This window comes from Macaca thibetana, chromosome 14 (genome assembly GCF_024542745.1).
Source record: "Macaca thibetana thibetana isolate TM-01 chromosome 14, ASM2454274v1, whole genome shotgun sequence".
NCBI classification, from domain to species: domain Eukaryota; kingdom Metazoa; phylum Chordata; class Mammalia; order Primates; family Cercopithecidae; genus Macaca; species Macaca thibetana.
This window is the reverse complement of record NC_065591.1, coordinates 121605333-121619539: the sequence shown is the minus strand read 5'-3', so window position 1 is coordinate 121619539 and position 14207 is coordinate 121605333. Positions and strand designations below refer to the sequence as shown.

At 41.1% G+C, this 14207-nt stretch overlaps 1 protein-coding gene across 9 annotated transcripts in view; it reads left to right on the top strand.

The window, feature by feature from the left end:
• ZBTB44 (zinc finger and BTB domain containing 44) overlaps positions 1-14207 on the top strand; it is a 75330-nt gene that overhangs the window by 29653 nt on the left and 31470 nt on the right. For 8 of the 9 annotated variants that reach the window (XR_007719167.1, XM_050755969.1, XM_050755966.1 and 5 more), the window contains exon 2: positions 11610-12683. The exons of the other annotated variant lie outside the window; for it this stretch is intronic. Coding sequence is in view for 7 of the 8 variants with exons in the window: in XM_050755969.1 (XP_050611926.1) it covers positions 11666-12683 (1018 nt within the window). In the remaining variant the exon portion in view is untranslated. The remainder of the gene's footprint in view (positions 1-11609; positions 12684-14207) is intronic. 9 annotated transcript variants of the gene reach the window in all.

Sequence of the window (14207 nt, the reverse complement as noted above, 5' to 3'; positions counted from 1 at the left end):
TAACGTGCAGGTCTGTCTGAACTAAAAAGCTGTTGCTCTACCTAGTGTACATGCTGTCTCCAGGCAATATTAATATATTCATTGATAATTGAATTGAATGTGAAATACTTGAATAAAGCCTAATTATGCATGAGGTGAAGAAATCTGTTACTGAGTTTTGGGTAATTTGAAAAGACTGTAATTCTTTTAATTAATGCTTAGTAATGTGTCAAAAGATTCAAATGTATTTATCCTTGTGGCGATCTTCTGTAGGGACAGGGATACCGAGAGTGTCTGTGGCAGATCTAGAATTAGAAACCTTAATAGGAATTGAGTAGTTATGGTGTGAGGTATACTTTATTGGGAAATTTTCAGGTAGTAAGTTTCAGAGAATATTCAAATTAATAGATTTTTTAAAGTTTATTGTAATTTTAAAAATACATTTACAGGTCGACAAGTGTGTATTTTTCTGGGATATTCAGATAATCAGAATAGGCTAATGTCTGTCAAGGCAGCAAATAACTAAAGCTAAGGACTCAGCTTTTAATATTCTGGCCCATTGGTAATTTTTTCATTGTTTTAAAGATCATTTTGTTACAGAATTTACCTGATTTCCTCTCAGTCTGATAATTTAGAAAGGAATTTACTGTAATGAGTCATAACATTTTTCCACATCAATCTTTTTAGTTGTGTAGTTTGTCACTTTTGGGATAGTTGATTTACTGGTTTGAACAGATCGAATATGAGTTTTAGAAGTAGTAAGATTTTCATTCTAATAAGAACAGTTCTTTTATAGAAACAATTATTCTTACACTATTATCAAATCACTAAAAAGAATACACTTACAGGGGGGCTGGATCAGTGGCTGGAGCATTACCCCCTGCTGCAGACTGGCTGCTAGCAATGCTGAGAGCAGGGTGGACAGCATGGGTTGCTCTCAGGATTTGTTCTGTGCCTTGTGGAGATCACTGTCAAAAGAAGTGAAGGAGCATGTGGGCATGAACTGGTTTGGGAACAAATACTAGTCTATCCCAGAGTACAAGAACTGGAGAGGTGAGGACAAACTATTCAAGAGAAAAGAACTGTAGAAGCAACAAATAAAAAAGACTGTGAAGTAGGGGATAGTCCAACAAAATGGGAAGCTTGGATCAGAAGAACAAGAAACAGGCTGGGTGTAGTAGCTCATGCCTGTAATCCTAGCACTTTGAGAGGCCGAAGCAGGCAGATCACCTGAGGTCAGGAGTTCGAGACCAACCTGGCCAACATGGTGAAACCCTGTCTCTACTAAAGATAGAAAAATTAGCCAGTCATGGTGGTACATGCTTGTAGTCGCAGCTACTCAGGAGACTGAGGCAGGAGAATCACTTGAACCTGGGAAGCGGAGGTTGCAGTGAGCTGAGATTGCACCACAGCACTCCAGCCTGGCTAACAAGAGTGAAACTCCGTCTCACCAAAAAAAAAAAAAAAAAAAGCAAGAATGACTCCACCTACTGTGGAGGAAATACTAAAGAATGAAAAATACAGAGAAGAAATTAAAAAGCAAAGATTTTTGTGAAAACCAAAAACTGCTTAGTAAAGAGACTAGTGAGGAACTCTTGGCTCCACCAGTTCAAACTCAAAGGACATGGCTTTGCTCCATACTTCGGAAAGGAAGAACCCTCATTGGCTCCCACTGGCACTTGTTGAGCTAAACTACATTTCCTGAGCCATAAAATTATTTGCCCTTTAAGCTCTAAAATTCAAATTTTTTCATTCTGTTTGAGTGTTTTAAAATATTGCTTCTTTTTCAATGTGTTCATTCATCCTTTATTTTTTTTAGTCTCTAACATAACAGTTAAGCCATTAGTAGTAATAGTTGTAGTATGAGATAATACCAGTCCCAGAGTCACACTCCATAGTCTGGCTTGTGGTTCCCCTAGAGACACTTAATGTAATATTGACTATATCACAGCAGAAATTTTCTATAACTCTCTGTATTTCCAAAAACTGGTAATTTATAGAGCTGCTATCTGAAGCCTTATTCTTATTATTTCATTATTATTATTATTATTTTGAGACAGGGTCTCACTGTTTGACCTAGGCTGGAATGCAGTGGCTCAGTCTGGGCTCACTGCAGCCTCGACCTCCCAGGCTCAAGCAATCCTTCTGCCTCAGTCCCCCAAGTAGCTGGGACTACAAGCACACACTACCATACCTGGCTAATTTTTGTATTTCTTTGTAGAGATAGATTTTTACCATATTGCCCAGGCTGGTCTTAAATTCCTGAGCTCAAGCCATCTGCCCGCCTTAGCTTCCCAAGCATAAGCCACTGCACTCGGGCTAAAGCCCTGTTCTTGACCGGCTTCATTCAGGGTCCTTAAAAGAGATCTTAGCAGAGGTTTGGCAATTACTATCACTTGATCAGTTGTGAAGTAAAGTAAGAGCTTTAGGAATTGGACTTCTATAGCTTAATTGCCACATACTTTTGTAAAGTACCACACCTGGCCCCCAAGCATTTTGGATAAGGGATATGCAACCTGTTTATAGAAAATCATAAGGAATTCGTTTAAAAAGTATAGGACTGCCGGGCTCGGTGGCTCACGCTTGTAATCCCAGCACTTGGGGAGGCTGAGGTGGGCGGATTGTGAGGTCAGAAGATAGAGATCATCCTGGCTAACACGGTGAAACCCCATCTCTACTAAAAACACAAAAAAATTAGCTGGGTGTGGTGGCGGGCGCCTGTTGTCCCAGCTACAAGGGAGGCTGAGGCAGGAGAATGGCGGGAACCTGGGAGGCGGAGCTTGCAGTGAGCCGAGATCCGGCCACTGCACTCCAGCCTAGGCAACAGAATGAGATTCCGTCTCCAAAAAAAAAAAAAAAAGAGTATAGGACTAATAAACAAGTTGAACAAGGTTGCAGAATATAAAACCAATATACAAACATCAGTTGTCTTATTATGCATTTGCAGTGAAGCATTAAATTAAGAAAACAGGCTGGATTCAGTGGCTCATGCCTGTAATCCTAGCAGTTTGGGAGGTCAAGGTGGGTGGATTGCTTGAGCCCAGGAGTTTGAGACCAGCCTGGGCAATGTGTCAAAACCCCATCTCTACAGAAAATACAAAAATTAGCCAGGCTTGTTGGTGGCCCATGCCCGTAGTCCCAGCTACTCAGGAGACTGAGGGGCAGAGATCAGTTGAGCCCAGCAGATCAAGGCTTCAGTGAGCCATGATCATACCAGTGCACTCCAGCCTGGGCAGCAGAGTGAGACTCTTGGCTGAAAAAAAGAAAAAATTAAGAAAATGATTTTTTTCATGGTGATGTCAAAAGAATAAATTAACAAAGAAAAACTCATACTCTGAAAACTTAAAACATTGCTGAAAGAAATTATAGACTAAATAAGTGGAAAAATACCCCATGTTCACGGATCAGAAGATTCAACATTGTAAAGATAGCAGTATTCTCCAAACTAATCTATAAATTCAATGCAGTTCCTATCAGAATCCTAGCTGACTTTGTAAAGATTGACAGTCTGATTCTGAAATTAATATGGAGTTGCAGGGGACCCAGAATAGCCAAAATAGTACTGAAAAAGGACAAAATAGGAGTACTCAGCTTCTTGACTTCAAAATTTACTGCAAAACAACAGTAATTAAAGCATTGTGGTACTGGCACAAGGACATATAAATCAGTGGAATAGAGAGTCCAGATATAAACCCATTTGTGTTCAACTGATTTCCAACAAGGATGCCAAGATCTTTCAGTGGTAAAAGAATACACTTTTTAATAGATGGTGCTGGGACAACTGGATAGCTACATGCAAAAGAACGAGGTGGGACCATATACAAAAAATAACTCAAAATGGATTAAAGACCTGAAACTTTAAAACTCCTTGAAAAAAAAAACATATTAGTAAATCTTCATGACTTTGTATTTGGCAAGGAATTTGTAGATGTGATACCAAAAGCATGAACAGCAAAAGAAAAACACTGAAGTTCATAAAAATTAAAACCTTCTGTGCTTCAAAGGACACCATCATAAAAGACAACCCACAGAATGAGAGAAAACATTTGCAAACCATTTCTTTAATAAGCAACTCACATCTAGTATATATAAAGAACCCTGACAACTCAGTAACAAAAAGACAACCCAATGGGCAGAGCTCCAGGTGGACCCCAAGGAAGATATACGAATGTCCAGTAAGCACATGAAGATGCTCAATATTGTTAGTTATCAGGGAAGTGTAAATTAAAACTACAGTGACATACCACTTCACATCCACTAGGATGGCTAGAATCAAAGTTGGATAATAACAAGTGTTGGTGAGGATGTGGAGAAATCAGAATCTTCATACACTTTTTTTTTTTTTTTTTTTTGAGACGGAGTCTCACTCTGACACTAGGCTGGAGTACAGTAGTGTGATCTTGGCTCACCGCAATCTCCGCCTCACAGGTTCAAGCTATTCTCCTGCCTCAGCCTCCTGAGTAGCTGGGATTACAAGCACCCACCCCTACACCCAGCTAATTTTTTTTGTATTTTTAGTAGAGTTGGGGTTTCACCGTGTTGGCCAGGCTGGTCTCGAACTCCTGACCTCAGGTGATCCACCGGCTTTGGCCTCCCAAAGTGCTGGGATTACAGGCATGAGCCACTGTGCCTGGCGAGATTTTTTTTAAAGAGACTTATCTAACTTATAAAAACTTCAGGTTATATGTTGTGGTTTCTGAACTGTCTAGTATGATATATGACTTTTTCTTTTTTATTCTCTCTTTTTTAAAATTTGAGGCCGGGAGTGGTGGCTCACCCCTGTAATCCCAGCGCTTTGGGAGGCTAAGTGAGGTGGATCACTTGAGGTCAGGAGTTCGAGACCAGCCTGGCCAACATGGTGAAACCGCATCTCTACTAAAAGTATAAAATATTAGCCAGGCGTAGGGTCTGGTGCCTGTATTCCCAACTACTCGGGAGGCTGAAGCAGGAGAATTGCTTAAACCCAGGAGGCAGAGGTTGCAGTGAGCCAAGACTGTGCCACCATACTCCAGCCTGGGTGACAGAGTGAGACTGTCTCAAAATAAAATAAAATTTGAGACAGGGTCTTGCTGTGTTGCCCAGGTTGGAGTCAAGGGATCTTCCCACCTTAACCTCCTGAGTAGCTGGGATTACAGCTGCATGCCACTATACTTGACAAATTTTTCAAATATTTAAAAAATACTTCATTGCTGAAAAATTCTAGCAATTATCTGAGCTTTCAGCAAGTCATAATCTTTTTGTTGGTGGAAGGTCTTGCCTTGATGTTGATGGCTGCCACTGATTTGGATGGTGGTCACTGAAGATTGGAGATGTGGCAGTTGTTTAATAAGACAGTGATGAAGTTTGACACATGGGTTGAATCTTTCTTCCCCTACCCTGCTCTACCCCCTGGTTTTTTGTTTTTGTTTTTGTTTTAATTAGAGGTGGGTCTCACTCCATTGCATTGAGCTCCTGGGGCTCAAATAGTCTTCCTGCCTCAGCCTCCCAAAGTGCTGGGATTAGTCATGAACCCCTGCATCCAACCTCCTGGATCTTTCTTTCATGAGGATTCCTTTTTTTTTTTTAAGACAGAGTCTCACTCTGTCACCCAGACTGGAGTGCATGGCATGATCTTGGCCCACTGCAACCTCCACCTCCCAGGTTCAAGCAATTCTGCCTCAGCCTCCTGAGTAACTGGGATTATAGGTGCCTGCCACCACACCCGGCTAATTTTTTGTATTTTTGGTAGAAATGGGGTTTCACCATGTTGTCCAGGTTGGTCTCGAACTCCTGACCTCAGGCAGTCCCCCTTCCTGGGCCTCCCAAAGTGCCAAAGTGCTGGGATTACAGGCGTGAGCCACTGTGCCCAGCCTTCACGAGGATTTCTCTACAGCGTGTGATGCTGTTTGATAGCATGTTACTTTCAGAAGAACTTCTTTCAAAATTAGTTGATTGCTGGGTGTAGTAGTTCAAACCTGTAATCTCAGCACTTTGGGATGCTGAGGCCAGGAGTTCGAGACCAGCCTGGGCAACATAGGGACACTCCCATCTCTACCCAAAAAAAAAAAAAGTAAAAATTATCCAGGCGTGGTGGTACACCCCGTAGTCCTAGATACTTGAGTGGCTAAGACAAGAGGATTGCTTGACCCTAGGAGTTCAAGGCTACACAGTGAGCCATGATCATGCCACTGTACACCAGCCTGGGTGACAGAGTGAGACCCTGCCTCTAAAAAAAATTGTGATCTTACCTAGCTCTTCTGGATAACTTGCAGCTTTGACATTAGCACTTGCAGCTTTACCTTGCACTTTTATGTTATGAAGATGGCTTTTTTCCTTCAACCTCATGAACCAACCAACCTCTGCCAGCTTTTCTGAATTTGTTTTAGAGGCAGGGTCTCACTCTGTCACCCAGGCTGGTGTACAGTGGCTTGATATCAGCTCACTGTAACCTCTGCTTCCCAAGCTCATGAAATCCTCCAGCCTCAGCCTCCCGAGTAGCTGGAACTACAGGCATGTGACACCACGCCAAGCTAATTTTTGTATTTTTTGTATAGATGGTGTTTCACCCTGTCGCCAGGCTGGTCTTGAACTCTTGAGCTCAAGCCATCCACCCACCTCAGCCTCCTAAAGTACTGGGATTATAGGGTGAGGCACTGTGCCCAGCTAAAAAAAAGGTTTTAATTAAAAATTTTTTAATTGGAGTTGATCCTCTCAAACCCTGCCACTGCTTTATCAACAAGGTTTATGTAGTTTTTTAAATCCTTTATTGTCATTTCAACAGTGTTCCTAGTTTATTCACCAGGAGTAGACTCCATCTCAAGAAACCACCGTCTTTGCTTATCCACTCCTTATCTGTTCAAGTTTTATCATGAGATTGCAGCAATTCAGGCTCCTCCATTTTGAATTCTAGTTCTCTTGCAGTTTCCAACACATCTGTAGTTACTTCCTCCAAGAAAGTCTTGAAGTCATCATGAAGGCTGGAATCAGTTTCGTCCAAGCTCCTGTTAATGTTGATATTTTGACCTCCTCCCATGAATCTCAGTCTTAATGGCATCTAGAATGATGAATCTTTTCCAGAAAGTTTTCACTTTGCTTTGTGCAGATCCATCAGCAGAATCTGTGGCAGCTCTAGCCTTTTGAAATGTATTTCTTAAATAATAAGACTTGAAAATCAAAATGACTCCCTGATCTATAGGCTGCAGAATGGATGTTATATTAGCAGCCGTGAAAGCAACATCAATCATGTACCTCCTTATCAGAGCTCCTCAATGACGAGATGCACTGTTGGAAAGCAGTAATATACTGAACGCAATCTTGTAAGCAGTAGGTCTCAACAGTGGGCTTTTAAAACATGCAGTAATCCATGCTGTAAATAGATGTGCTGCCATCAGGCTGTGTTGTTTCACGTATAGAGCACGGCAGAATAGATTGAGCCTAATCATTAAGGGGTCTAGGATTTTCAGAATAGTAAATGAATATTGGCTTCCAGTTAAGTTACCAGCTGCATTAGCCACTTACAAGAGAGGCATCCTGTCCTTTGAAGCTTTGAAGCCAGGCATTGACTTCTCTCTAGCTGTGAAAGTCTCTTTCCAGTGTAAGGCTGTGTTGTCTACATTGAAAACCTGTTGTTTAGTGTAGCCATCTTCATCAGTGATCTTAGCTAGCTCTTCTGGATAACTTGTTGCAGCTTCACCCTCAGCACTTGCGGCTTCACCTTGCACTGTTATGTTATGGAGATGGCTTCTTTCCTTCAACCTCATGAATCAACCTCTGCTAGCTTCCAACTTTTCTTCTGCAGCTTCCTCATCCCTGTCAGCCTTCACAGAATTGAAGAGAGTTAATGGCCTTGCCCTGGATTAGGCTTTGATTTAAAGGAGTATTGTGGTTGGTATCGTCTTCTGTCCACACCAGGCAAACTTTCTCCATGTCAGCAATAAAACTGTTTTACTTTCTCATCATTTGTGTGTGCACTGGAGTAGCACTTTTAATTTCCTTTAAGAATATGTACTTTGCTATCACAGCTTGGCTAGCTGTTTGATATAAAAGGTCTAGCTTTCAGGCGCTCTCTGAGCTCTCAACATGCCTTCCTCACTAAACTTAATAATTTCTAGCATTTCATTTAAAGTGAAAAACGTGAGATAGGTGGATCACTTGAGGTCAGGAGTTCGAGACCAGGCTGGCCAACATGGTGAAACCCCCTCTCTACTAAAACTACAAAAATTAACTGGGGTTTGTGGTGCACACCTGTAATTCAAGCTACTCTGTAAGCTGAAAGGAGAATTGCTTGAATCTGGGACGTGGAGGTTGCAGTGAGCCAAGATTGTGTCACTGCACTCTAGCCTGGGTGACAGAGCAAAATTCTGTCCCAAAACATAAAAAAAACAAAGTGAGAAATGTGCAACTCTTACTTTCACATAGTCATTTAGAGGCCATTGTAGGGTTATTAATTGGTCTAATTTCAGTATCCTTGTTTTTCATGGAACAGGGATACCTGAGGAGGAGGAGAGAGATGGAGGACTGACTAGTGGGTAAATCAGTCATAACGCACACAACATTAAGTTCACTGTCTTACATGGGTGCAGTTTGTGGTACCCCAAAACAATTACAGTAGTAACATCAAAGATTACTGATCACAGATCACCATAACAGATATAATTATAATGAAAAAGTTTGAAATGCTGCAAGAATTACCAAAACGTGACACAAACGTGAAGTGAGCACAAGCTGGTGGAAACTGGCACCGGTAGACTTGCTGACGCAGGGTTGCCACAAATTTCCAATTTGTAAAAAAGACAGTCTGCAAAGTTTAATAAAGCAAAGTGCAAGAAGATGAAGTATGTCTGTGTATCCAAAATATATTTGTCCGTATAAGTTTGTGTTGGGGAGCATATCTTGGGCCTGAGTTTCCGCAGACATATTGGGAAATGCATGTGATAAATACATGGTATGGAATGTATTTCCTCATCATCACCTTCTTCTCACCCTGTACTTCTAAGTAGATCAGAATTTGTACCGTATATGTGAACAGGCATGACTTATAGGAGGTATTCTTGAGCCATTTTATTTGTTCTGTGGAGTTAGTTCTCCCTCCAGCTTCCTGGGGAGTAAGTCTTAATAACTGTTCTGATCACTTTCAGGAAATACCAACAATCTTTTCAAGAACTAATAAACTTAGAGTGAAAGCTTTCCCTCCTTTCCCACCTCAGGCCTACTATAGGCCTGCAGTTGAAGAGTTGGGTGTGATTTGCCTCCTCTTTCTTTCTCTCCTCCCCAGCGTTCTTCTTTCACTCTTCTTCATTTGCTGGCTGTGGTTTCTGGCCCGTCCAGGAAGAAAAGGTCTTTGATAGTAATGTTAGTAGCAGCAGCAACTAATGTTTCTGTAGCATTGATTATGTTGCTAGTTACTATTCTAAACGCTTAACGTGTTAGATCATTTAATTCTCAGAACTCTATGAGGTGTGTTGTGTTATATTTATTATACCGCTGAATATGTTAAGATACAGAGGGTTTGTTTAATGACTTGTCTAAGGTCACACAGGTAAAAATAGCACCAGCATGCAAAGCCAGCATTGTGGTTCTGGAGTCTGTGCTTTCAGCCACTCCACTGTGTTGCCTTTATATACTGTTGGGAGATAGTAGGCGTACTTCTTGGCCTTGGCTGTTGTTTAAATCAGACTTACGTGCCCTTCAGAGTCTTTTCAGTTGTAGTATTTTCCATAGACCTGAGATAAAGGATCAGCATGCCTTGAAGCCCCTTTCCCTGCAGGGAAGTAAGTAGAGAAGTAGAATGGGGTTTACAGCTCACAACAAACTGGTGACTCTCAGCAAAAATCCTTTTCATATCTACTCTTTGAACATGGAAGATGATTGAAGGTGGATGTAACTCAAGGTTGAAAATAGTTTTCCACTACCCCCTTGTGTAAGGTGCCCTTGTGCCTCATTTGAGAATGTAGTACATTATCTATTGTTTGGGGCCTATTCAAGATTGAAATGGTTTCATTTTAATACTCTGATGCACATGTCTTCCAAATATGCTGTTTAATTTCTTGCCTTCACACCTTTGTTCATGCAGATGGTCCCTGGATTATAACTAATTCACTTGCTCTGAAAGCATGTTTCTTCCCTCAACCACATGATCCCAAAGTAAGCACTCTTGAAGGCCATGCTTTAAAAGCTGGTTTCTTGGGATGCAATAAATGAACAAAACACTTCATATATAGCCCTCCCATTTTCTTCCTCTTCATCTCATTTTTGTGAGACCTAAATCAGCAAATATGTTAAATGATGATTTGTGTACACCAGTCCCTGGCTGTCTAGTGCCTCATTGTGGTCACTTGACTTCAGGAAGGGTATGTGGAGCACTCAGTTTACATTTGAACTTCTGTCACTAATTATGGTCAAGATAATTATTTCAGTAGCTTTACCTGACTGCTTTGGATCAGAGAAGTCTGACATGGAACAGTCCCAAATTGATCATTGTGTCTTCTCAAGTTATAATAGTCTGTGACTTTTATTTTTTTAGACAGAATCTTGCTCTGTCACCAAGGCTGGAGTGCAGTGGTGCAATCTCAGCTCACTGCAACCTCCACCTCCCAGCCTCAAATGATCCTTCCACATCAGCGTCCTGAATAGCTGGGACTACAGGCCCATGCCACGACACCCCGCTAATTTTAATGTGCTTTTAGTAGAGACGGGGCTTTGCTATTTTGGCCAGGCTGGTCTCAGACTCCTGAGCTCAAGCAATCCGCCTGCCTTGGCCTCCCTAAGTGCTGGGATTACAGGTGTGAGCCACACACCTGGCAACCTTTAAAATTCATCCTGAAATCTTTTGGGTTTTTTTTTTCTTTCCTTTTCCTTTTTCCCATCTTTCTTTTCCTCTATACATTTACCTGCATAAAACATGAACAGGGATGCTTATGTAATGGATTGTTTAGTGTTTACACTGGCATTGCCTGCTGCGTGCTCACATTTAGAAACAGGAATGATAATATGCCTACTGACAGAGATACGATGATGATCAATTAATTATTAAATGTGAAACATTTCAAATACTGTCTGGTACATAGAAGACACTCTGCAATTGTCACTGTTCACAAACTGTTGCAGCCTGCAGCTCATTAAAACATTGGTTCACAGGTCGGACGTGGTGGCTCACGCCTGTAATCCCAGCATTTTGAGAGGCCGAGGCGGGCCTATCACCTGAGGTCAAGAGTTCAAGACCAGCCTGGCCAACATGGTGAAACCCCATCTCTACAAAAATACAAAAATTAGCCAGGCATGATGGCGAGTGCCTGTAATCCCAGCTACTCGGGAGGCTGAGGCAGGAGAATTGCTTGAACCCGGAAGGCGGAGGTTGCAGTGATCCAAGACCGTTCCTCTGCACTCCATCCTGGGTGTCAGAGCAAGACTCTGTCTCAAAGCAAAACAAAACAAAACAAAAAAAACATTGGTTCACAGACTTCATTGGTTGGACAGTTTGGAAGGCAGATAAGGAGAATATATTTCTTTACAGTTCCTACCTTGAAGTTTCTCTCTCACTACCATCTTTCAGCTTTTTAATTTAGTGCAGTGGCCACATGAAAATGATCTAAATCACATTTTATTTAAACTACTAAAATATCAATTAATGCTTTATTTTATGTATTTTTTAGGACATTTCTGATTCATTTGCATCCTTGAAGAGCATCTGTAGAAGAGGAAGTAAAAGATGGGTGTGAAAACGTTTACTCATAGCTCCTCTTCCCACAGCCAGGAAATGCTTGGAAAGCTAAATATGCTGCGAAATGATGGACATTTTTGTGATATCACTATTCGTGTCCAGGACAAAATCTTCCGGGCACATAAGGTGGTACTAGCAGCTTGCAGTGATTTCTTTCGCACCAAACTTGTAGGCCAAGCCGAGGATGAGAACAAGAATGTGTTGGATCTGCATCATGTTACAGTGACTGGCTTTATACCTCTTTTAGAATATGCTTACACAGCCACTCTATCAATTAACACAGAAAATATTATTGATGTTCTAGCAGCAGCCAGCTATATGCAAATGTTCAGTGTTGCCAGCACTTGCTCAGAGTTCATGAAATCAAGCATTTTATGGAATACACCTAACAGCCAACCCGAAAAGGGTCTAGATGCTGGACAAGAAAATAATTCTAACTGCAATTTTACTTCTCGAGATGGGAGCATTTCTCCCGTGTCCTCAGAGTGCAGTGTGGTAGAAAGAACGATTCCTGTCTGCCGAGAATCCCGGAGAAAGCGCAAAAGCTACATTGTTATGTCTCCTGAAAGTCCTGTAAAGTGTAGCACACAAACAAGTTCACCCCAGGTATTGAATTCTTCAGCTTCCTACGCAGAAAATAGAAACCAACCAGTTGACTCTTCCTTAGCTTTTCCCTGGACTTTTCCTTTTGGAATTGATCGAAGGATTCAGCCTGAGAAAGTTAAGCAAGCAGAAAATACCCGGACTTTAGAATTACCTGGCCCATCTGAGACCGGTAGAAGAATGGCTGATTATGTGACTTGTGAGAGCACAAAAACTACCTTGCCTTTAGGTACCGAAGAAGATGTCCGGGTCAAAGTAGAAAGGTTAAGTGACGAGGAGGTCCATGAGGAAGTGTCCCAGCCTGTCAGTGCATCTCAGAGTTCCCTGAGTGATCAGCAAACAGTTCCAGGAAGTGAGCAAGTCCAAGAGGACCTTCTGATTAGTCCACAGTCTTCCTCTATAGGTATAATGGCTTCTGTGTTTTTCTTGGTGCTATAAAGTCAATTCAAACGTTTTTAAGTTCCTGTTAGATAAAAAAGTTGTGTGCTCGGTCATACAGGAGATATAAAGAAGAGTAAAACATGATAACTGGATTTGCTTGAGATGCTATTAGTACTATCATTTATTTTTTACAAGTTGCACATTAGGGAAAATAAAAATAATTGAATAATATCTGGTGGGACAAAGGCAGATACACACCAAAAAAACAGTTAAATCCAGTTTGTGTTTTATTCTTTATTAAAATATGTATTGAAAACTTACCATGTGCCAAGCAAACATTGGTGATACATAAAGAACAACACATAGTCCCTGCAATGAAGAGGTTAATCATCTAATTGGGGAAGCAGATATGTAAGTAAATTATTACAGTGAACTATTAAAAGTGCTCATCTGGAGGTGTGAACAAAGTAGTATGGTTGTAACAAAGGAAAGAGCAAGTTAACACTATATATTTGAGTTGGGTCTTATGCAATAAGTAAGAGTTTACCCAAGCATGGGAACGTCATTTCTGTGAAAACATATAAAAACAGCAGCGCATATATGTAAACACAGGTATGGAAGAGCATTGTGTGTTTGGTAAACAGTGAATTCAGTGCAAAATGATGTAAATAAGCACAGATGCCTGAAAGTGTAGACAATAGCAGGAGATAAGATAAAAAGGAGTGGTTGAGTGCAGGCTGTGAAGAGCCTTGAATCCTGGTTTCAGTAGGGGTTGCATTTAAGTGCAGGTAAAGGAATCCCTTCTGCAGTAACTTAACTGTAGCAGAGTTTTATTTATTTTTTCTTTATTATTTATCTTTTTAGATTGAAAATAAAATGATTTATAGTTGTTTTCTCTGGCAGTATTTTTTTCTTTTTCTTTTTTTTAATTCAAGTTCTGGGGTACGCGTGCAGAATGTTCAGTTTTGTTACATAGGTATACATGGCATGGTGGTTTGCTGCACCCATCAACCCTTCGTCTGTATTAGGTATTTACCCTAATGCTATCTCTCCCCTAGCCCCCCACCCCCTCAACAGGCCCCGTTGTGTGATATTCCCCTCCCCGTGTCCATGGATTCTCATTGTTCAACTCCCACTTATGAGTGAGAACATGTGGTGTTTGGTTTTCCGTTCTTGTGTTAGTTTGCTGAGAATGATGGTTTCCAGCTTCATCCGTGTCCCTGCAAAGGGACTCATTTTTTATGGTTGCATAGTATTTCATGGTGCATATGTGCCACATTTTCTTTTTCCAGTCTATCATTAAAGGACATTTGGGTTGGTTCAAAGTCTTTGCTATTGTGAATCGTGTCACAGTAAACATACATGCACATGTGTCTTTATAGTAGAATGATTTATAATCCTTTGGGTGTATGCCCAGTATTTGGATTACTGGGTCAAATGATATTTCTAGTTCCAGATCCTTGAGGAATCGCCACACTGTCTTCCACAATGGTTGAACTAATTTACACTCCCAACAGTGTAAAAGTGTTCCTGTTTCTCCACATCC